At 44.0% G+C, this 23,955-nt stretch overlaps 1 protein-coding gene across 5 annotated transcripts in view; it reads right to left on the bottom strand.

Annotated features, from left to right (window-relative positions):
* Positions 1–23,955, bottom strand: part of PLPPR1 (phospholipid phosphatase related 1) — a 136,243-nt gene that overhangs the window by 17,524 nt on the left and 94,764 nt on the right. For 3 of the 5 annotated variants that reach the window (XM_055699619.1, XM_055699617.1, XM_055699618.1), the window contains 2 exons: positions 16,662–16,850; positions 4,178–4,310 (listed from right to left, as the gene is read on the bottom strand). In XM_055699619.1, coding sequence (XP_055555594.1) covers positions 4,178–4,310; positions 16,662–16,850 — 322 coding nt within the window. Of the gene's footprint in view, positions 1–4,177; positions 4,311–16,661; positions 16,851–17,430; positions 17,550–23,371; positions 23,526–23,955 lie in introns of those variants that run through there. The other 2 variants (XM_055699620.1, XM_027802622.2) reach the window with 2 other exon arrangements.

Below are 23,955 nucleotides of genomic sequence, written 5' to 3'. Positions count from 1 at the left end.
GGCGAACAGAAGGATAAGGTCAGGCAAACTATGTCCTGCAGCTGCCTAGGGAATTGACATCAGAGCTCTGGGGTATATCTATCCTATTACCATAAACTCCACGTGTGTATAAATCTTGTAAACCTTTATTTGCTGAACTAAAGCCTTAATTTGCTGAAATAAAGCCCTAATTTCATTATTTAGCTGCCCACTGTGAGGTGTCACCATGCTTTAAATTAAGCTGTCAGCAGAAGCTGATCTGTGCCATTTGTTAACTGCAAATTATGCAGGTCCAAAGTAAAAGCCACTGGTAACAAATTCATGAAGCACGTTGCATTTCTAAATATCTAACTGGAGAGAGGCTACTTGTATGTTATCAGGGCTTTGCAGGTATACAAGTTAATCACATGGATATAAACCTAATATAATGAAACGCAACACAATACACACTCTAGTCACCCTACCAAACTGAGCCAGGGAGGTCTGAGCCGGTATCATACCATGATCCCGGTGGTATGACAGCAGCTGTATATAAACAGACTAAATCCTTGACTGAAACTATTCACTAAATAATGCTAAAATAATGTATAACCTCTATTTGCAATACAAATGATGAAGTAGAACGTGGAAGCAAATGCAAGATGACAAGACGTTAACAAAGTACTGAACAGGCAGATTACCACAAGACATGGTGACTAACAATATGAAAGGCTGTGTGTACTCAAGTTGGGAGAAAGGGAGAAGAGGCAGAGGCCAAAGAAACAAACACTCCTACCCTCTGGTTTCTCAAAGCTCCAGCACATGAATGGTGAATTTTGGCAGCAGAAACCCGTAATACAACTGCTGGGGCGAGTGGGGAGAGGAGGGAGGAGGGATGATGTGACTGAAGACTAGCAGTGCAGCACCAATATTTTAGACAGAAAAAACTGCTCCAAAGCAATTGCACACCACTCACTTGACCTGGAAATCTTAAAAATAAATGTCTGTGGAAGCAGCTATAAAAGATAAAGAGGAAGATGGAACAAATTGCAATATATATCAAAGTCTGATGTTTCCAAGGTAAGCCAGCTTTTTCACTGATAAAATTGATTTTCTAAATACAGGGAACATAGCAGATTTCACCAATCTAGGCTGAGTGAAGGACTTGATGTACACTAAAGCAAGCTGAGAGGCAGCCCTTCACCACAAAAGCGGATGTCTACCAACAGGCAGAATTGATGCCTGGGCCAGGAAGCCAGAAGAAATTTTGGTTCTGCTACCTGTGGACAAAGAACCAGCGAGGTACTTAAGACAAAGCTCAATATTCAAGGTCCTCACTAAACTCAGGAAGGGAGAATATTAAAAACAAGACAGCTGCTGAGGACTTGAAGAAGACAAGGAGAGAGTAAGTAGAAGGAGCACAGTAGGCAAGATAAGAAAAATCAAAGAAAAGAAACATGGACCTTTGCCAGTATGGCAGAAGAGTTGCAGGTGTTTGGTTTTGCTTAATTCTTTGTTCCACTATCAAAGTGCAAAAAAGTTCTTCATTCTGTATACATGAAGAAAAAGCAAGACGGGAAAAGGCTCAGTTCTATCAACCAAATCCAAAAGATCTCATGAAGATAGTATGACAAGGGTGCTTATCTCACACATCACCAGAAGAGAGTCTGGAGTTTCCTTTTCTGCTTCTCCTTCCTTACAAAAATTTAAGTGACTGTTCAGGGAAATATCTATAACTTTCTGCTTGTTTTGTGGAAAGCACATTTAGGCTGCTATTCTTAAAACCCCATCTCTTCCCAGCAACTCTACTTACAGACTCAGAGAGGGAGAAAAAGCCTCTTTGCCTTGCTAAAATTTGGGAATAGCAACTCTCAAAAGCTCTCCATGATGTGCCTTGCAGGGCAGGAAGTAGCGCTCATTTTTCCTAACACATAAGCACCCAGTCAAATGGAAGGATTTTTTTCATCCTTTTGAGTAATACCAGCTGTAATGACTTACAAGGCAATATTCCAAGGAGTTCAATTACTACTTTTTGCAGGTACTCACTTGCAACTTACTTCTTGCTTAACACATCTGGGCCAAAAGAAATGATCAGATGTGGATATTCCAATTAATTGGTATCAAGATTAAATTGGCAGCCAACTGCTTGCTAGGGTATCTTGGAAGACAACCTACTTCATCAGCTCTGTAACTGACAGCCCTCAAGTTCAGCAGGAGAACATGCATGCAGGGAAATCCATGTAGGGGCAAGCAGAAGGCTTCAGAAGAAAACAAGCAAACAGTCAGTGTAGTTTAAGATGAGATGAACACTTCCAGCCATTTCTAATAACGTTAACTTCATTTTTCTCAGGAAAACAGATAGAGCTGCAAAGCCAAGATTGATTTTAGCAGGGTTCATACTTTACTACTATGAGAGTCCATTGTGCCATTGTTATCACACTTCTCTTCCACCAGAAGAGAAACAATAGGATGAATGCTTTAAGAATAAAGCCAGCTATGAGAAAACACAGAGCAAGAGCTTAGCCTCAATGGTCTAAGCTTTTTTAGTGCTGACCCCACAGGCAAGAGTATTTGATTAGGATTGTGCTGGAACAGTCTAACAGCCCTAAGTGGCCCAGTGGACACCAGCACTCTGCTTCTCTCTTAATGGCAGTTTATTATCCATCAATATATCCTAGAGGTTATATGAAGTTCAAAGGTATTTTACTTTCAGCTGCATTCCCATGTTTTGTTTTCAGCAGCAGCACACAAGAAAGGCCTGAGTAATGAACCACGGCTGGTTTGTCTCCAGCCCAGTGTGGCAGAAGGTAAAAAGCACTTTCACTTCCTAACTTCCATGCATAAAGCTGGAGGCACAGAGACAGAAGAAGAAAGAAAACCATGGCTCTTCCTCCTTTCCAGCACACATATGCTGATGACGAAAACCTTAACACAGGATAAGACTTTCAACTCCATCCTATGAGCAAATATCCCTGCCTGCAGCCAGGGATGTGCTCCGTAGAAGCAATACAACCCCTTGCCACAGTCACAGCAGACAATTTTCTTCCATATAAAGTGCAAAAATTCAGCAGTGACAGGGAAGAAGTGATCCAGTATTTTCAGCTTTTTTTCCCATTGCTTCTTATAAGTCCTTTAATTTGACTGTGAATACACACCCAGCTCTCGGTAAGATGCAAGGATGCTTTACCTCTAACAGTATACAGGGACAGAGGTGTCATAATGCTCTATGGGCAAAGCTCCTCTTGGTCACTGGGGAGCCATATTTATCACTGGCCCATGTCAGCAGTAAGACAAGCCATCCCATCCCATGCATGAACTTGGGACTTCTCATGAATAAGAAGGAGGGAAGCTAGAGCCCCTTGCACATGCAGTTCAGAGCTGCCTTCTCCTTACTTTGCTGCTACAAAGAATGAGCTGCTACAAGTAAATGAGCAACCAGCACTCATCTCTAAACACCCAGGAGTGTGCTCTGGGCAGCGTTAAATGGCTGTGAATTGGTAAGCTTTCAAAGGACAACCAGATTGTCAGTGCCACAGTGGAAACACAAACTGCAATGCTGTTTTTCTTCCTGCTCCAAAAGAAGCATGGGATGGTCCCCTCGGTAAGGTCTTCTAAGCATTTTTTCTACTAATCAACATTGTGAAAAATGCATACCAGTTTGCAAGCACCATATAAAGCAACATCCAAATTGTTTAGTGACAGAACGTCTTCATTCATTTCTCAGCAATTAAGTCCACGAAAGCTCTAACAAAAACCAAACACAATAAAAGTAAGAATGTTATTCTGAAGTGGGCTCTAGGCTTTTTTACACTATGCTCAGCTGAACATTGTGTGGCAGAGCTATGGGTGTTAAAATTAGAGCTGAAAAGAAAAATACCAAAGGGATGGGCTGGTGAGGATCAATTTGTAAGTTAAATGGGCAGCTTACACAGACTAACAATGATGGAATTATTCATATAAGGATTTGATTGGCATAACCTTTTTTCAAGGGTCCAGAAGATGTATTAAGCTCAGCAGAATCGAATATAAACCAGCTCCAGACAGCGCGATATGGCACATTTTGCATACCTTGCAAATCCCAAGGGGGACTATCCCTCTAAGGTGGAAGATGCCTGCAAAGATTTCACAGCTCACTTAATTTTGTGGAGTAAATTATTAGGATGTTTTGTTCTGTTTTGGTACAGACAGGGACTAAGCTTGCAGTGCTCAGGATGCTTACCTATGAAACGTATTATTCTTCGAAGGAGTGGGTTCAGGTAACAGCACTCTCCAGTCAAAATAGTTTTCTCTTGAATAATTAGGCTTTCTCGGGTTGACTTTATGAAATACATGGATATCTCACCAATAAAAATCTGCCAGGAAAGGGAAAGAAAAGGAAGGTTAAAAACGACATGAGCAAACATCAAAACATGGGTGGGTGACTGGTTCCAGCCCACAAACTACTACACAGCAGCACGTCTTTGGGACACTGCACTTCCACAGTGAGGCTACACTTACTCAGCTGAGATGAACTGACATAGACCCAGCTCCCAGCCAAGAAAAGGAGCTGTTATTCTTGCACTCAGTGGCAAGACACAGCAAATATTAGGCCTTCTTATACTAAATCCTGGGATACAGATGGCGAAGAGAGCTTAATGAACACTGTGGATCGCAGAAGCTCCCATTTTTACTGTGATTGGCAGAGCATTTGTCGTGTCCTGTTAACAGCTTACTGACTATGTAGACTTCAGGGATGGAAGGCTTCTAGACATCTGGGGAAGTGGAAAGCAATGCTGAGACTTCCACCCCAACATTTTACCAGCAAGCCTCAGCAATATTGGATGCTCCTGGCAGCCTCCACAGCTTCTCAAACTTGTATTCACCTGAGTCTGCCAGATAGGTTATAGAGCTCCTGCCAACTTTGAGAAGAAATTTAGACAAAGGACATCCCGTAATGGAAATCAGGCTGAAGTCAAAAACTTTTGGGGAGGTCAAGGAAAATTCTGGACAAATACATCATATTTGTACTAATGAAGAAAAAACTGCCAGGGTATGGCTGGAGCACACCCAGTCACCCATACTGTTACATTGCTAGCATGGTCCCTGCCGTAACCTGGCCTGGTGACAACAGTCTCTCAGAAAATGCCTGGGACAAGTCCCAGGAGGAAAGCTGCATGCAGCCACTGCTGTTTACACAGGAGTTTAGCCATTTGGCTGCAGACTGCATATGCCAGCTAGTATGACAGCCAGAGGATGACTTCTGGCCTGTTTTATTTACTGAATGGCCTGTTTCATTTATTTAAACATCAAAGATGAAGTCTCCAGGGATCCATTGCTTTTGATCTTAGCTATACTTAGGTATTACTTTTTTTTTTTGTGACCAGAATATTCATACTTTCTATAAAAGTGACAACTGCTTCCCATAGGAGTAGGATCAGTATTTCCTAAGCCCTCTGAAGTAATTTAAGCCTGTCACGCAGAGGTCTATCTGCCCTAGCTAAAGCTGGATAGCATTTCTTCACAGGCTTTAGAGGCAGCGACGGTCCACTCACAGACGGCACTTTTGAAAATCACCCAACCTATCATGTTTTGCCACCAGGCTTTAGGAGGGGAAACTGGGAGCTTTTTTAGAAAGACAGAGTTTGTAATGAAAGCCTTTAGAGAAAAAATGTCAGCCTGAAGTGGATGAAATGAGCTTTTAAAAGGGAAGCACTCAAAAGAATTAATTTAATACATTATTATAAGACACAAAAAAGGAAGCCACAGTGCTAGGGAATGGTCAGAAAAATGCATAAAAAAAATATGCATGCGCACACACATACCCATAGACACTCAGAGTTAGTATAAATATCAAGGAACTAGTCTTAAGTTAGCTTTGGCTGCTGGAATGGTATGTTGTTTCAAGGGCAACAAGTCATCCTTATCTAAGCCACATGAGCATCCTTATCGATTATTGACATTCAAGCATAGTACGCTCAACCTCGAGTTGTAAAATATATGTCGATAATGGCATCTGGGAGTGGGAGCTGACGCATGGGAGCTGCGCTGAAATATTGCCTTTATCCCATTTCACTCCATCTGCTCTTAACAAAATTGGCAAGCAGTTCGATAAGCCTAGCTCACTAACTGCGGGGTTGGGCATTAAGAAAAAGACCATGGGCACTAAAGCAGTTTAAAAGTGACACTCTTTCAAACCGTTTATTATTTGAATTACAATAATGTTCAGAAGTTCAAATTAATGCTTTGGCTCTCTGTCTGGCTGGCGCTGTATGTACACATTGAGAGACAATTCACACCCTGAGGAAATTCTATGCTGTGAAGACATGGGTCAGTGGCATTTAAAAAACCCAGCCTTTTCAAATAAGAGATACACTAAGGTATGAAACTTCTTAACAGTCCTCCTTTAAAAACAGACCTATTTTTAAAGTTCCATTGCATCAGAAGTTAGCTGAATATTTTCTGACTTCAATTCCCATCTTTATTTCTATATATTTGGCTGTCTGGCATACTCCTAGCAACTGCCATGTGGATAGATTATTCCACTTAGATTTAGGAGTAAATTTTGCCAGGCTATAAATCTGTTCAGTTCCATTCCACTGACTAAAGCAGAGTTATCTTAGACTTCCTACAGCATAACAGATCAAAATGTGACTTTTTACGGGAACAGTACCTTTGGTGTAATACCAAAGAGTTTAGGTGTATAGTAATAGCATATTTATGAGGTGATTCAACATAACTGCACTATTCTTTTGGTGCCATCGCTGGCATTGAATTTAATTGCTCAAATCTGAGGATTTTGTTTTCTTGTAGGTTTCATGTGGGCTCTAGAAACCGAGCCTTGCTGTCCTGTAAAAGTTCAGCGAGGGCCTGGGCACCTAGCTCTGATAGCTAAGCCAGCTGTGCAAAATTGAATGTGGTCCGAACAGCTCTTCAAAGAACTAATTTATTTTTTTTTCTGCATGCATTTCTGGAGTCAAGTAACTCCGCTCATTCTCATGATTTAAGCCCTGATGATTCTGCATGAGCAGGGCGCGCACCCAGCCAAGCTGTCCAGCTGGCCTCCCAAAATCAATCACTGACATTGTTAAGTATCTTTGCTTCTGCCAGAACAGAATCAGCACCCCAGGAATTGGTACAATTCAGTTCTAAACCTGAAACCTAAATATAGATAAAGAGGTATGGGTGGAAAGGTACACAACAAGCAATCTACTTATTTCTGTTTGGGAAAACAAACCAAGTTTGTTTTATCACACTGTAAACAGTGTGGTAAGCTGTCGTATCACACTGTAAACAGTGTGATAAGCTGTTGTATCACACTGTAAACAGTGTGATAAGCTGTTGTATCACACTGGCTTAATTAGACAGTAGAAATGGCAAGAAAATGACACTGGAGGTTGGCGACTGACAGCACAGGTGATCTGCAGTCTGAGGTGATGTAGGCAATAGGGAAGCAAAGGTAGTGCCACTGGATATGATTTTGTTCTTGGTGTCCTGAATGCAACAGAAGTTCAACCACACTGAGCTTATGTTGCTTGGATACTCTTTCTTACATATTTTCGATAGTACTATTAGGTACCTTTGATGATGCCCCAAAGCCCCAGCATGAATCTCTACTCAGCAGTCATTTTTCCTCTGCTGATTACAACCTGCCCATTGAGAAAATGTCTTCAGTTTGCCCTGCCTTCCCATTACTGGTGGTGTCGCCAAATACTTGCTCCTCAACATTCAGGTCTCAAAAACCTCTGCTGCATATGCTTTCCTTATTTCTTGGCTCCTCCTGAGCAAAGAGACAGATAAAATGATCTGTTCCATTTTCCTCTTCAACAACCTTTTGTCCATGATAGTCCTTCAACTTTCAAACTGACATTTTCAGACAGTGAAATATCACATCTTCCCCCTTCAAGTTCTTAGCCCATCGTGAGCACCCAATACTCCCTGAACTCTGATACAGATCACCAACAGTTTGTTAATTTAATTGCCAATTTAATCAACAAAACAATGTAACTGCTGCTTTTAAAGGGACGCAGAAACTTGACCTTTTTTTTTTTTTCCCCCTATGGCACTTTCCGATAACCTCACAGTCTCCTTGCCAAATGATTCTTTGTACAGCTGCATTCTAAAAATCGGGATAAACATCAAGAAGAGCTGTTTCTGTAAGGATAAACTATCCAGGAGTGAATCTGGCTTACAAACAAGAGGAGGTTGCAGAAGAGTGGCATCCTGGAGCAGCACTCCTGCAGGAACGGTGCAGTGGGGTAAGGGTGGGGAGGGAGCCTTAAAGAGTTACATCCCATTTAGAGAAGTAATTACTGATGGTGCTGACAGCCAAGAATGGGTCCAGCTTCAAGACTTTTATTCCTCTTACCAGTTTCTCTCATTCAGAACATTAGTCTTGTATCTCAATTGAGACCCTCTAGCAGAGCTGAGGACATGCTTCTCCAAACTCCTCTGTGTGTAGAGTGCCACAATCCGGTTCCTCTTACGCATAAACTGGCTCACCACCAGTCAGACTGCCCCAGTTTTGCCCACTTTTTTCCCCACCTCCCTTTGAAAACTCACTATAGGTTCACTGCAACTCAGTCAAACTGCTCAGCCCTCTTCTCTAGGGAGACCTGGCCTGACTGCCTCCATGCAGTCCCGCATCGCTGCTGGCGTAAGCTGCATCTCGACAGCCCTCCTGCCTCTCATTCACTCACTCTGGGGTTACAAATGGGGAAAAGCTGTTCTTCTATTTTTTTCACACTTTCTGTGAACACTGAGGTTGTGTGAAAGCTGCCACTGACAGTTTTCATTTCAGCTGCAATGCCATACAGATAAAGAAGGAGGAGCATCAGCCAGGGTGCACAGAAGAGATGCAGGAAGCAGAGCTGTGCCCACAGCCTGGGACTGCCTGAAGTCTCTCCGTGAGACAACATGCTTCTGTTGCTTTCCATGAGAAAGTACAACTGATGGCATTTCCGATCGCAGCAAGATGATGGAGATCCTGTATCAGGAAGAATCATGCGAAGTACGGACAGGATCTGTCTGTTGGTTTTATGCATTAAATTTACATCATTCTGATTTCTGGGAGTTTTTAAATCCTTCAACTTGTTTACTCTAACAGCATCCTTGTGGCACAGTCAGTCCTTGCTAACACCACTCTCTCCACAGAAACCGCATCCAGAGGTAACGCTATCACACACAACAATCTCTGGCAGCAAACCAAACTGAACTTGGGTCTTGGGACATCGTAACTCTCAGTTCTGGGCAGGTTTTAGAAAGCTGACATTTCCCAAATCCTCTGTAAGGATGGCTGTATTTTTAATGTCACAAATAGAACAAATTAATCAAGTCCACAGCATTCCAATAGCAGCCAAGGGGAGGAGAATACACAAGGAAGGCACTGGCTGTGAGATGAGCTATGAGCAGAGCACTCAAAACCAGAGAATACAAGCAGGTGAGGGTTCTGGGGCTCTCAAGCCCCAGTTTCCCAGTTTCCCAAGCAGCCAGTTTCAAAATGATTCCACACAACTATCTCTGGAAAAAAGCAGGCTGCTCCCCAAAAGGTAACCTTTGCCAAGTGCCCCAGCAGGTGTTCTATCAGCACTGGGCCAACAGCAATTCTGTTCTTTTACATCACGGTGGATCTGAGGACTGCATTAGCACAGCTGCTTGTTGGTAGAGAGACAGTCTTCAGGCTGTACACAGGCGCTCACGGCTCCATTCATCTGTCCTTAGTTAAACAGCAGAAAATTTCCACTAGCACGACAGAACAGAGAGACACAGAACAACACGGTGATTTAGCTGGGAAGGGGCCTCCACTCCAACCCCTCTCAAAGCAGGGTCAGCACAAACCACAGCCTTGAGCAGACGCATTACCAGAGGAATGGGGCTCCAACAGCCTCTACGGTGGCACGGTTTGGGTGTTTGACTACTGTCATTGTAAAAAGACTTTTCCTAATATTTTATTGGTTTCTTTTCTTGCAGCTTGTATCCCTTGCAGGGCTGCCTCTTGTGATTTAACAGTCTGTCTCTATCTTCTCTACAGTCCCCGCTAAGAACATGGCGCATATCGACTTTCACTTAGTGTTGTTACTTCCTTAATTCCTTAGATCTCTCTTGCAGTTAGCCTCGGGCCCTGAGAGTTACTGATCTGCCATCCCACCTGCTACCTACAGGGCCAAATACTGACACCGCACAGCTAAGACTCCATAGTCAAACCCGGGTGGCAGACACTAAGCAACGTTCATGCTGAGAAAAGACACCATAGGGGACAAGCAGCCACTGAGGCCTGCCTTGGCACCCTCTGCAGGGCACGGGATCTCTGCTGTGACTTGCAGCCAGGACCCTGACCCATGCCTGCCTGGGAGGGCAGAGCTTTCCCCTGGTAACACAATCACAGAATCTTTAGGTTGGAAAAGACCTTTAAGATCACCGAGTCAAACAAGTAACCTAGCACTGCCAAGACTTATCAAATCTAAATCCAACAGAAGACACCTGACTTCAAAGGCAGCAATCGTGTCCCAGATGTATGATGCTACACTACCATCGCTGGTCACGAGGACTAGGGGATCAGCTGAGAGTTTTTCTGAGAGACTCTCATCTTTACCATGACCATCTAGACAGGTCTCCCCTAGCCCACAGCAATCAATGCTGTATTTTGCATGAAGCAATGTCTTCAGGTGAACCTTGCAAAGCCAGCTCATCCATAACATTCTGAGGACAAAACCTTAATCTGCATTCAGTTTCTTATTACCTCATTCTGGTTTATTTTGATTTGGGTTTTGTGGTATTTTGTTGTTGTTGTTCAATGAAAACAGCAGCAAAGAACAGTTAAAAAGTCCTTTTGGAGAAAAAGGAGATTGCTTGCTCTTACTACGCATCAAAAGGGCCAAAATCCACAATGTGGATCCTAACCTGCCCAAGAACCACAACTGTCTTATCACTGTGCTTAAAAAAAACAATTTGTTGTGGTAAAACTCTGACAGAATTAAACTGAAGTTCTAGTCAATAGAAGACATTTCCCACAGCTCTGCATGTAACTGGGACCACTACGAAGTCCTGGAGACACTGGCAGTAGAAATGCCTGAAACTCTTGCACCAAACAAGGTGTATTTATTCTTTTCCAGAGTAGTGTGCAAATACCAGAATATAAACATTTACAGTGTAACAGTCACACCTTTGCCTCACTCCTACATATCCCAGCTTGTCATTCACCATTTCACAACTTGTGTCCTGGCAAGCACCAAAAAGAGGGAGACAAGCCAGCAGAGGACACCTTACAAGCAGCCGGGCTCTTCCTCCAACCTTGACCTGTGAGCAACCCCAGCCCTGTTTCCTGACAGTAAGAGGAAGGTGCAGCCAAATGCCCTTGAGTGATGTCCCTCTTTGGGACCAAGCTGAAATGGAGGCCAGCCCTGAAAGCCAAGACCATGCAAGTGCCATGTGTGGAACATCTCCTTGGAAAAGGTATGTATCCTTCCTTCACAAGGACTAAGGGACACTACAGGCATTGACACTGACCTCTCCTCCCCACTGCTGCCCAGCATGCTGTGCCAGCATGGGGGTGAAGCATGGCAGGTAAGAGGACGTGGCACAGGAGTCTGTGCTTTCTGGCAGCATGGTCACCAGCAGAGCCTACGGATTTCTGTGAAAAAGCTGGGAAGCAGCTACTGTCACAGAGCTCTGAGCTCCGTTAGCCACCCTCGGTTTTCCTGGCATCTGTGGCTGAGCTGCCACGGGGGAATCAACTAACACAGGCAAAAATTCCCTGGTTTACCTTCTAGAAATAAATCACTGTAATAACATGGCTGTACTAAGCCAAAGCCAAAAAAGCAAGGTAGCAAAAAGAACAGGAAAGCCATCTGTACCAATGATGTTTCTGAAGCTTGGGAGGTAAGCGCAGATTGTAGAGAGATGTTTGAACTGCTTCCCCCTGCTTCAGATAAATTTGATCAACCCTGTAATTCACCTTATAATTAATAATCAGATCAATTCAGTTACTAAGTCCAACATTATCTGAAAACAAATACTCCTTTGCACAAATTAATAGCACTGGCCAGTTAACAATTACACGTAGGCTGCCACTTCAACCTTGAAACGGAAGGAAAGAAACTGAAGGCTGTGTGAAAACAGTAGTGGCACTTTCTATTCTACTTTCAGGAAACAAAGAACGGTGCCCTTAAGCTTTCTGCTGCTGTTCAGTATCCATTTCAGTGAGCTGGCTCTGCTCCTAAGCCTCACTGCTTCTCTTGGGCAGACAGACAAATCACAATGGATGGAGCAGCACAGGCAGCAGCTCTGAACCCCAGAAGGATTGTCCAGTACCAGCTGGGGAACTGGATGATTTGCAGTAACTTCGTAATGGGGAACACTCATCTTGAGGGACGTTAATGAATGTGGTGGAGTCATCCTGGAACATTTTTAAAGGAAATGGCTTGAAAAGGTTATGTTTGTGTAAAGCAACTTGTTCCAATTAAAACAGTTTTCATAAAGTTCTCACACTGGCAAAAATTAGAAGAATAATTATTTTTTACCTCTCCCTGCCCCAATATTTTGGAATTGACAGGGCACTGAAATATAATACTTTCTTCCAGGCTCCATATAACATGCTGCTGTGGGACAAGTCACTTTTAAATTCACCAGATGTGCAACCATGGAACTCAAGATCTGGTGCTTAAACTTAAAAGCTTCTCTTAATTTTTACATTCCCTGTCACCAGAAAATCAGAGAAAGGTTTGCATTCTAACACCTCCAACTCTGGAAAAAAAAAAGCAATTATTCTCTGGCTCATTTCACCCTTCCTGAAGTACCCATAATAACCAAAATGAAGGGCGGTCTGTGAAAACCTCTGTAATGCAGAGGTCAGCTATCCAAATGTGCAGGCATGTTGCTACAGGCCGTGTGAAGACCAAGGCAAAATCAGGTTTTGGAAAGTTTTGACCCTTTGAAATGCAGCAGAGGCAAAGACTGATGATCTGTGCTATTCTCACAAGGCCACAGAGATGAATAACCTCCTTCTCACTCCCTTTGCCTGGCACCCAGAGGCTGGCTAATAGCTACAGTACCTAAGTGCTTGCCATGACTGTCAAGGATGGTACATTCCTGTCTGCAAACATTAAAATGATTTAGCCACAGCTTCTACTTTACCATGAGACAGGCTGAAAGCATTCCTATACCCATTTCAGCATGACAACAGGAACACTGGAAATTCCGCAACTGTTCAATAAACAACTGCCAACAACATCAGTACAACTGAAATCAGCCTGCAAGAAGGGGAAAGTCGCTGGAGAAAAAAATAAAAGTCCTGAGAAACAACTGGCATGAGATGAAGATGAAATCATACGTATCTTATGAAGCTCTCTGTGGCACCAGAACCTACAGGTAACTACAAGTTCAGTCCACAACAAACCGGACTCCGGGAATCTCCCTGGAATCCCTCCAGGAATCTACCATTTTTGCTGATAGCAAAAATTTACTACTGTAGTCTGAGGATGCACATTTCAGGGGATAAATCACTAAATCTGAAAAAAAAAAAATGGCCAGCTGTTTCTTTATGAAGAAAACCAGTATTTTCCTTATGTAGGTGCAATTTATTGCTAAACTCACCATATCCTACTACTTTGCTGCAAAGAGGCTAATACCACCACACTCGGAAATTAAAAATGAATAAAGCAGATGAAAGTCTTTGACCTATCCTCAGTGGAACATTTGGGAGAAAAATGCATTTCACAGAACAGACTCAGACATACATGATTTTCATTTATTTAACAGTGTCATCATGAGATTCAGACATATCCCTTTGCAAGAAACTCTCATTATCAGATTAAAGGGTTATCAGTAGGAGCATTAAACTATTTTTGTAATTCTGATGTATGATAATTAAATACCCAATGTGGCATAAAACAAATTATTAAACAGTGTCAGCAGCACCATGTTTCAAGAACAACAAATAAAACTGCATAAAATCAGGCCAGTCGCATTCATTTTGCCACTAAAAGTGCAGGGAAACGCATATACAGGGTACCAACCCACAACAGCACTTCTGAGCAGTATGGTCAGGGAAGAAATAAAGTACACGCATTCATTTTTCCCCACGGCCACTGCCATAGCAAATGGCTGAGACACAAAAATATTCCATTACATTCACAAAGATGCTCCCCTTTGGCCTGCAAGCACTGCAACACCTCACAGTTACGCTGAAATTAGGGCTCTGAGTCCCCTCCAGCCCTGTGCACACAGGACTGCGCTTAACTGCTTGTGTCTCAGATGAGGGAGCTTGTACTGAGTCCTACTGTATTTTTCATAGCTCCAGAAACACTGTTAACTAGTACTGTGCCTGCTCCCCACGGCTGCTGGGTTCCACCCCTTCTAACAATAATCACTCCTCTCATGCCATAGGTGTCAGGACAGTGGCAATATGCAGGCAACGCAGAGATCAGATTTGCTACTGTAAATCCTCTTAGCCAAGCCAAACAATTTGCTGTCAGAAGGTGAAGTAACAAGTGTCTTGCAGAGGAGAAGCAAGTAATTGTAAGGAGAGACCGGCATTACCTTTGACTTAAGTAATTTCTTCACAGTGGAGCTGCAGGATGTCAGTGATTATTCTTGAAAGCGAAGTGTAGAGAGTGAAGCTACAACTTAAGCCACTGTGAACGCACGCAAAGCTGCCTCCCACAAAGCACAGCTGTGCGGGTTCTTTTGTTTGTGTGTGGGTTTTTTGTTGGTGTTTTTTGATTGGTTTTGGTTGGGATTTTTTTTTTTTTGAGAGTACAATCATCACGGTGTAAGTAGAAACGCTGCACTTGCTTCCTTCACTGAAATCCCTGGGAATTCAACTGGATCAAACATCTGTGACAGTCTGAATGACAGGCAGCACCCACCTGGGTACTGCATGACAGCTGAGGATGCTCACACTGTGAGTGGTCTGACCAGCAGTGCAATGCAAGGACAGAGTTTAGGGAGACTCAGCTCACCTTCTGTCTCATTTATTAGTTTTCTATTAATAATCATTGACAAAACTCAGTCTGCAGAGTCAGCTACTAGCTGAAGTCTCAAATTATGTTTCTCAGGAAAAGATCAGAATGAGAAATAAAGTGAAATTACTTGTATTAAAACATTGTGCTGAGCACCAGTCAGGAGGACAGAAAAAGATCCTTTGGACGTATGCTCTACTTGAAGATTAGCCCAATACTAAGAAAGAAAACATTAAATAATTAAATAACGTATTAATACATACTACATTAAAAGTGGAAAGCAAAATGTTTTCCCAGGAAAGTTCAGTCTGTTGTTGCCTTGAGGATGTATGTAGAGATCACAATGAAGCATGGTGCAAACAGCCCTGTGCTGCCCCTGACCATATCTTTTCTAGCTGACGGGGTATAGCTAGCAAAGCATAACCCAAGAAGCAGAGCTTGCCAGCTTACACCCAGCACTGGAGCCAGTCATCTAGGCTGATTACTTCTGGACCTGGCCAGCATTTCTGCACAGCTTGCAATGTATGAGATAGTCAGAGCAGCTCCACACAGCACTAAGCTGAAGGTCTCTTTAGCACCCAAAAACTTTGATATTCACTACCGTCTTTCATTTCTTGTGTTTAACACAGCCTACAGAAACTACAAAACCAGCATTGTTCAACTCCTGAAGAAGATTCCAATTTAACTTTTTATAAGTGAAAGTAACTAGGAAAAACTGACTGGGTCTGTGAAAAGAAGGAAAATGCTGGTCATATGGAGCAAAATCTGAAAGGCTGACAGCAAAGTTTGCCAGAGCAAGGATTTAAACAGAAGATCCAAATAAAGAGCAACATTCTTATTACCACTTCCTCACCCAATACCATATTGCTGAGTCAAGGGACAAACCTCTGATTAATTTAATTGTTATATCATCAAGGCATGGTAGTGACACTCAATCTCCCTTTCCAAGCACCGCTTGTGAAAGTTACTTCCCTAAACAACGGCAACATGTTTATAGGGGGGAAGCTGGAGAAATGTAGTATTTCATTTTTCATTTGCAAATCATCTACCACTGCAGCACAAAGTAAACTGAAAGTCCTAACATTCACTGGGGTTTCAATATAGAAAATAACAGTTACTGCACAGGATTTTCATAAACTCCTGGTACAATCCAAGTCAACACCCTTACATGTTTTCATTAAGTGTCCTGTACCAAAAAGTATTGCCTCTTCCACAGATCCCTTTCACATTCCTTACTACATTCTGTATTACACTGTTTCATGCATTAAAATTACTGCAGACCCAAACTTAAAACAGACTATTGTGCAGCATTCACCTTTCACAAGTAAATGCAGCATATACAGCTTTAATCAGCTTTTGAAATGGATGCAAATCAAAGTTCACATAGGAAAGAAATACTAAAGATAATGCAATAAAGAGAAAGAAATAAAACAAAACAGAGTACATAAAGACACAGTCCAATAAGAATTTACCAATGTAATTCCAAATGCAGCAAAGCTGGCTATTTGTGAAATTTGCAACTTTCTGCACAGAAAAAGGAAAAGGGCCAAAGTTTTGCTAATCAGTGACTGCAATTATCTGTTTGGAATTGTAGGTACTCAGTTAATTGAATATTTTCATATGCTCGGAACAGCTTACTGATTGGATACTAAAGAAAACCAGGTAAAAAAAGTGGATGTTACTGCCAAAAATAAAGAGAATATAAATAAAAAGGACATAGCATTCATATTTTTCTTTGCATTGAGCATCCAAATAATTTCTTATACTTACAATAGCTGTGGGAGTTGAAGCCAGCACACAGTAGAGCACAAGAGGTGAAATGAAGCTCTCATCCTCTGTTCCAGGGTACGGTTTCATCAAATTGCCATCCTGACAGAAGAAGCCTTGGATATGCACCTGAAAAGTATCGGTGCACTCAAAGTAGTAGGCGAGCAGAACAGTCCCAGCCATGATGACAAGCTGAAAATATAACATGGTCACACAGACATTAGTTGCTTTTTTAACAGATGCAGCTATGCCTTCCAGCTACTCTAGTCCTGCAGACCATCCTCCCTTTATCATCACCCTGTCAGCCCTGCAATAATGGTGTGTGAATGTGCGTGTTTCTGTGCCTCTGCTTTGCAACATCTGTTATATAAACTTTTTGGCAAACGACACTAATGAACGTCTCAAATAGGAGTGGGTCTGAAATGCTGCTTGTCGAGGGATGGCAGCTTTGACAACTACTTTATCAAAGGGCACGTGAGTGTCAATGGCAACAAGGATCAATGAAAGCTAGCAGGTACAAGGGGCAGCACTGCAGGAGCCAACAGCAGTAACAAGCTAAAACCTGTGCACAGTGGCAGGGAGCTGGAAAGGATTATTACAAAGGATAAAGGAAGCTAAAGCCAAAATGCTTTCCCCCCCCCCCCCCCCCCACGCCCCGGCCCTGCAGCTGTAAATCCACGCTGGGGAATGTGCACCCTGTGCTAATCCAGAAAAGCCCTCTGTGTCCCACACGAAGAGTCATCCGGAGGGAAATCTGCCTCCTGCCACTCACCTTTCCTCGGAGCCACTGCCTATGAGTAAACCTTTAGATGTCTACTTAGAAATCCCGACTCCCTGAACAACCAGTCTGGGCTACTGTGCACTGCCTGGCTTCCCCACTCCATCACAAGCGCTTTTGAAAAAGACCAGTTTGAGTCTGGATCTGTTGGAAGAAGGGTTCACCGGAGTCAAGAAGACACTCAATACGAGTTATGCACCTTGCTCAACTTTATTAGTGTCTAACACTACTTATATAGAACCGATACACATGCATATTCGTAAAGCAGAAATATAATTGGTTAGTAGTCTCTAAACGCGCGCGGTTCTCACACCCCTAATTATCATGACTAAAATGAGCATTCTATCCATGCAGCGAATTGTGTTGCTGTGCTTCAGCCTTGTAGTTTGTTACTCCCTATTTTCGCATACTGCTCCCTACCTTTCTTGGCCCTGCACCTGCTTTCCCAGCAGCTGTAGCTTGTTACAGCCACGGCCTGTTGGCACAACATAATTACTTGGTCTCAGGATTCAAGACTACCTTTCTTGTTCAAGCTCAAGGCTACCCTTCTTGTTAACTTCAGCACAGCAACTTCAGCACAATTCTGATTACAGGCCTATTCTAATACCAGGCCTGGATTGTGCAGATCTTCAGAGATTCTAAGGCCATGCTTCTGCAGCCATTCTTCTACAATTCCCCCTTTTTCTTTTGCACAAGCCAAGCCTGACTGGTTATGTTAAAAACTACCCTCTTTAAACAAGAAAAAACACAGCTAAAAACTAAAAGCATTACAATAATGATTATAACAAAGTGTATTCCTTCCATCAATAACATCTTTAACCAACCTGTTATGCCCAATCCTCTCAACCATTCATCAAAGGGATTATCATCAACAAGAATATGCTTCATGTTTCCCTGCAGTTGTGACAACTTCTTGTGGATAGGTATGGAATGATAGGAAAGGTTCACACAACACATCCCTTCAAAATCCTCACAACCGTGTCCATGTGCTAATAACAAAAAATCTACTGCAGCTCTATTCTGTAATGTAGTATGCCTAACACTATCTACACCAAGCGATAACGAACTTAAAATCTGTGATGTAAGATTAAATTGCTTCTCTCCCCAACACGCTAACCTTCGTATATTCTTAGCGTTTAATGCAGTCATTGCTCCTGGCATAAATATGGAGGCTAAGACATTTGTTGTTACAGACTGTAGATCGACTTGGTCATTACATGTCTCATCAAAGGTGCGCAGTGCCCTCCGTGATCTATGAAATTGTGGAGTCATTTTCAGTAAGTCTTTCATACGTGGAGCAAACAAAGTTAAACGCCCTAAATAACATGGTCCACCGACAGGGTTCAAAGGAATCCCTGGCCATGCTCTATCTCCACATATCAAAAAGACTCCTGGTGGCAACTGATAGCCCCCTGATACATTTACATGTAAGCCTCCAGCTTTCAGTTCACCCCAATTAGGTGAACAGGTTAAATTTTGAAACCTTGTATCAAACTCCCATTCACCTTGTCCTGCTAGCCACGATCACCACGGTTCACCAAACCAAATTACTCCAGTGCCATTAAGAGGTTGAAGTGGTGCTACCGTGTCCTCGCATTCTGGCGTTCCCGTAGCAGTCACGTTAACGTATTTAACGGGCGTAATGCTACCTAATAGGTCTAACTCCTGCAATGGCAAATGATATGGTCGATTCAAATTCTCAATAAGCGTTTTCTGCCACGCTGCAGTACGCATAGAAGGCCAAACAAATTGCCCATTTGGACTCACACATGTACCATTCTGATTGGAAGTCAGATCCACTGTTTTAACATTTCAAAAAACCATCAAAATTTGTTTCATTCTCTTGCAGGGGAATACCAATTAAACAAGTTCTAAAGGAGTTGTCTGCTTGCTGCAAACTTAAACAAAAGTCTGTTACACCCGTGATATTTGCCCATGTCACCCGTATGTTTGTTCTAGGCAAGATGTCAAAAATACTTTGGCCAATGGGTAAAAAATTCATCAAGACCGTAAACCAAGTCCACCACTTAAACATGTTTAGTTCTACAATTTCCACCTTTTTTTTCCCCCCCCACATTCCACCCCACAAATCTGTGCTTTCACAGATTCTGATGATGTATACTGTCTCCAATCAGCATGGTATTACACTAGTTGTATGCTTTCTCTTGCTTCATGCCCAGTTACTAATCAAACACATACACTCTTTACACCATTTACATTTAAGCTTTGGCTTACAGAACCATTTTACCCCACATAGCATACATCGGCACAATACCCACAGGTTACATCCCTTACAACATAGACAGTTTATTCCGTCTGCTCACTCTGAGTCTTCTCTTCTGTCTTCTGATCTTGACATACAGGTCGCACAAACATGCTAGGGACCCATATAGGTCCTTTATCTGTGGAGATACAAAAATAACCTCTACCAATAATAACACCGGATTAGGTCCTTCCCATACACCTGAAGCCATATTTTCATACCGAACATTCAAACCAGGAACTGTAGTTGTTTGGTTCCCTTGTGCTGTTTGGTGATGTATAACAACAGGTGGTCCCTCTCTACCCTCCGTAAGGGAGAGATAGTTTAAGGTAAACAACACCTTAGTCAACCGTTCAGTTACGTCTATGTCCTGCGATACTTTCTGTCTCTGAAGATAATCCTTCAGGGTACGGTTTGCCCTTTCAACAACTGCTTTCAGTTCTAAGGTTTGAAGGTTGTCCCGTGGTTCACCGGTGATCACTTGTTTCTGCCACTGATTATCGGATTGCCAAGCACACGCAGCCTTCTTCATGTTTCGTCCTGCATCTGTAAACACCGTTGGCCCTTCAGCTGGTCTTTTTGAGTGTAACGGTCTTGCAATCCACTGATAATGTTCTAACATCTTCCAAAGAGGTCCTTTTGGCCGGTTGTTGTGTACAACACCTGTATAAACCATCAAGGCTTCCTGTATGGCTGTTGAATGTCTCAGAAGCCATTCATAATCATCACCACAGACTGGAATACTGATATCTGCTGGTTCAGTCCCATCAAATTCTACAGTCCTGTCTCTTCCTTTTCTCACCAAGGCCGCTACTGCTTCAGGGAGACTTAAAATACAATGTCTGGGTTGCAATGGCAAAAAAACCCACTCTAAAATGATCGCCGTATTTTCCCCCTTTTTCTTTTGCCATTGCAAAATAAGTACAAAAGGTGAAGTGGCAATATTACAAACCAAAAAAGATAACGGATGATTTGCCATTCGGTGACCACACCAGCCAGTCTGAATCTTGTGGGACACAACTTTCAGGGCAGCCCGCTGTTCTGGTGAACAAGTTTGAGGACTGTTCGCTTTGGTGCCATGCAACCAGGATCGGAACGGTTGCAAATCATCGTTAGTGAGTCTCTTTGTGTGTCATTAGGGTGTAAGGGAATCGTGAAAAAGACAGAACAGTCTTTCAAGTCTATCACAACAATTTGCCACATCTGAGGGATCATCATAAAAGGTGGAAGAGCAGGTTGCAACACTCCCATCGCTAAAATCTGATCATTAATCTTCCATAAATCATGTTCCAGTTATGTGCATCAAGATTATTAATCAGTACTGGACAAGCTAACGAGCTGGTCACCTGCCATCCTCCCTCCAAAACAGCATCATGAATAACACCAGACCAACACTGTAGAATTGGATCTTTTCTCGAGTTCAGCATCGGTGGGGTAGTTGGGCTAACTGGAGGGATTACAGGTATTGAAGTAGTAGGCAGGTTCATTTTAACTCGCTTTACCAGGTTTCTTAATTTATCTATTACCGCCTCTAAGGATTTCTCTGTATTGTTACCACAAGGCTTCTCCCCGCCTTCCTCCTCAGACCCGTCCGATGACGTTCCAGGCCGAGGGGTTACGTCACCGCACGGCGCCGCGGCCCGCCCTGACGTGATTGGTGCAGCAGGACTCGCTGCCCCGCCCTCCTGGGCGGGGCTCGGCGGCCTCTTCCGGGCTCGGCTCAGCTACCGCAGGCTCTCGAGGAGTAACTTTCGGTTTGTCCGCTGTCTTATCTAAAAGCTCCGGCACTATTGAACACGCAGGGGCGGACATACCTTTCACAGGACGAGTATGCCCAACTCCGAAAAATGCAGCCAAGAGAGAAGGCTTAGGTGAATCACCCATCTGCTCCAGCGGCTTTTCTACACATCTCTCCCCAACGCTTCTATGGCTGCCGCCGCTACTTTTTTTTTTTCCGCTTTCATAATTTCCAGAGTGTTAGCTATCGACCGCCACCCCAGAGGCAATTTCCCACTTCTCTCCATTCCGCAATACTAAACAATAACGCGGGCTCGGGGATCTTAGTCTTTTTTCGTGCCCAGCGAACTAAGGTCTCCCATTTCTGACTCTTTAACGCCCTCCTCTCTCTTAAGGAGGATGCCAGCTAACAGTTTAACTGCCGCGTCTAATTCCATCGCGGTCTTCTCAGAGCTCTCACCTTTCACAGAAAGGGTATCAGCGCGGGGAAGCCCTGCCGCGATTTACTCGTCGCGGCCTTCCGTACTGCCCCCCCCCCATAGGAATTTAGCGCAGAGCCCTGCCGCGATTTATTCTACGCGGCCTTCCGTAGTGCCCGCCCCCCTCCCCCCCACCTTCTCACAGAGAGGAATTTAGTGCAGAGCCCTGCCGCTATTTACTCTACGCGGTCTTACCGCCGGCGGGGGTGCGATGTGCAGCTCCACACCGAACTCTGGACTCCCCTTTTCGCCAGCAGCTGGGGGGATCCGTGGCGGTGGGTGGGCGGGCGAGCGGGGGGAGCCGCGGGGCACGGCACGGCACGGCACGCTGGCGGGGCGCGGGGAGCTGTGCTGGTGTAAGAAGCAATCCAGCTAGCGAAGTACAGTCACTGGGTGTCATGATTTCAGAGTCAAACAAATAAGTCAACAAGTGTTTGACTGGTTCAGATTGTAATCCATATCGTGTAACGGCTTGTCGTAGCTGCTGCATACATTTCCAATCAAAAGGTTTCCACACAGCGGCTGCTGAACCAGCAGGTAAAGCAGTAGTCCACACCGGACAAGCAACAGCAGAAGCAGCTTCCCACTCTTCCTCCAGTATAGCGTCTCTTACAACCCCAGACCAACGACTTTCGGGAGCGGCAGGCTGGAGGATAACACCTTCCTGGGTCAGGATCTGAACATCAGGACCGGCAGTGGGCAGATGGCATTCAGTCAATTGCTGCTGCAAGCGGCTTAGGGTCCGGTCGGAGGGTTTGGTTCGGGGACGGGGGATCGGGGCAGGTGCAGGTGGGGTGGGTTAATTTTCTTTATCAGACCCCGCATTCTCATTCAGAGGCGCACACGGACCCGCCGTAGTACCCTCGTCCTCTTCTAACGGGTGGGGGGGGGGGGCGCGGCTCTCGGTAGCTTTCAGGGCGGCGCGAAGCACCCGTTGTGGCGGCACCCTTCGGAGGTGGTGTCGGGTTTAACAGCTCTGTCGCAGATTTTTTAATGGGCACAATTATGCCTTTTGCAGACGGAGCACCTAGACCAAATAATCGGGTAGACTGTGACTGGGTTTCCCGACCGAGGAGGTCTGAGGCAGCCATAGCCATTTTTTTCTCTGGAACCAGGGATCGTAAATGGTTTATGACCTCCCGGCAGGCAGTCCCCAAGGCCTTGGCTGACTTGCTGCCGCTAAGGATCGCATCGCAAAGACAGAGCTGTTACACCCGACACCATCTCCGGAGGGTGCCGCCGCAACAGGTGCTCCGCGCCGCCCTGAAAGCTACCGAGAGCCGCCCCCCCTGCTAGATGAGAACTCGGAGTCTGATAAAGGTCTGTTTTCAGCCACCCACCTACTGAGCTCACGGAGCTTCTTAGTGCTCACGCTAGCCTCTCGCTTAGCAAGAATATCAGTTAATAGCATGAGTGCCACTTCCCTTTCCATTATCGAGGGAAAAATGGTCTTAACCGGTGCAGGTCGGCGCAAGACGTCAATGCCGGATTCAGACGCCTTTACTCCTTACGGACGTCTTCCTGCACGAACTCTTCACAGCGACTCTCAACTTTGCAAAGCCCACCGTCGCAATGCAAAGGCAGAGTTTTTCCAGCAATTACCAGCTTTCCTGTCGTTCGGGCGCCAATTGTTGGAAGAAGAGTTCGCCGGAGTCAAGAAGACACTCAATATGAGTTATGCACCTTGCTCAACTTTATTAGTGTCTAACACTACTTATATAGAACCGATACACATGCATATTCGTAAAGCAGAAATATAATTGGTTAGCAGTCTCTAAACGCGCGCGGTTCTCACACCCCTAATTATCATGACTAAAATGAGCATTCTATCCATGCAGCGAATTGTGTTGCTGTGCTTCAGCCTTGTAGTTTGTTACTCCCTATTTTCGCATACTGCTCCCTACCTTTCTTGGCCCTGCACCTGCTTTCCCAGCAGCTGTAGCTTGTTACAGCCACGGCCTGTTGGCACAACATAATTACTTGGTCTCAGGATTCAAGACTACCTTTCTTGCTCAAGCTCAAGGCTGCCTTTCTTGTTAA

The sequence above is a fragment of the Falco cherrug genome, chromosome Z (assembly GCF_023634085.1).
Source record: "Falco cherrug isolate bFalChe1 chromosome Z, bFalChe1.pri, whole genome shotgun sequence".
NCBI lineage: Eukaryota > Metazoa > Chordata > Aves > Falconiformes > Falconidae > Falco > Falco cherrug.
The sequence above is the reverse complement of the archived record's forward strand: the minus strand, read 5'-3'. Positions and strand labels throughout refer to the sequence as shown.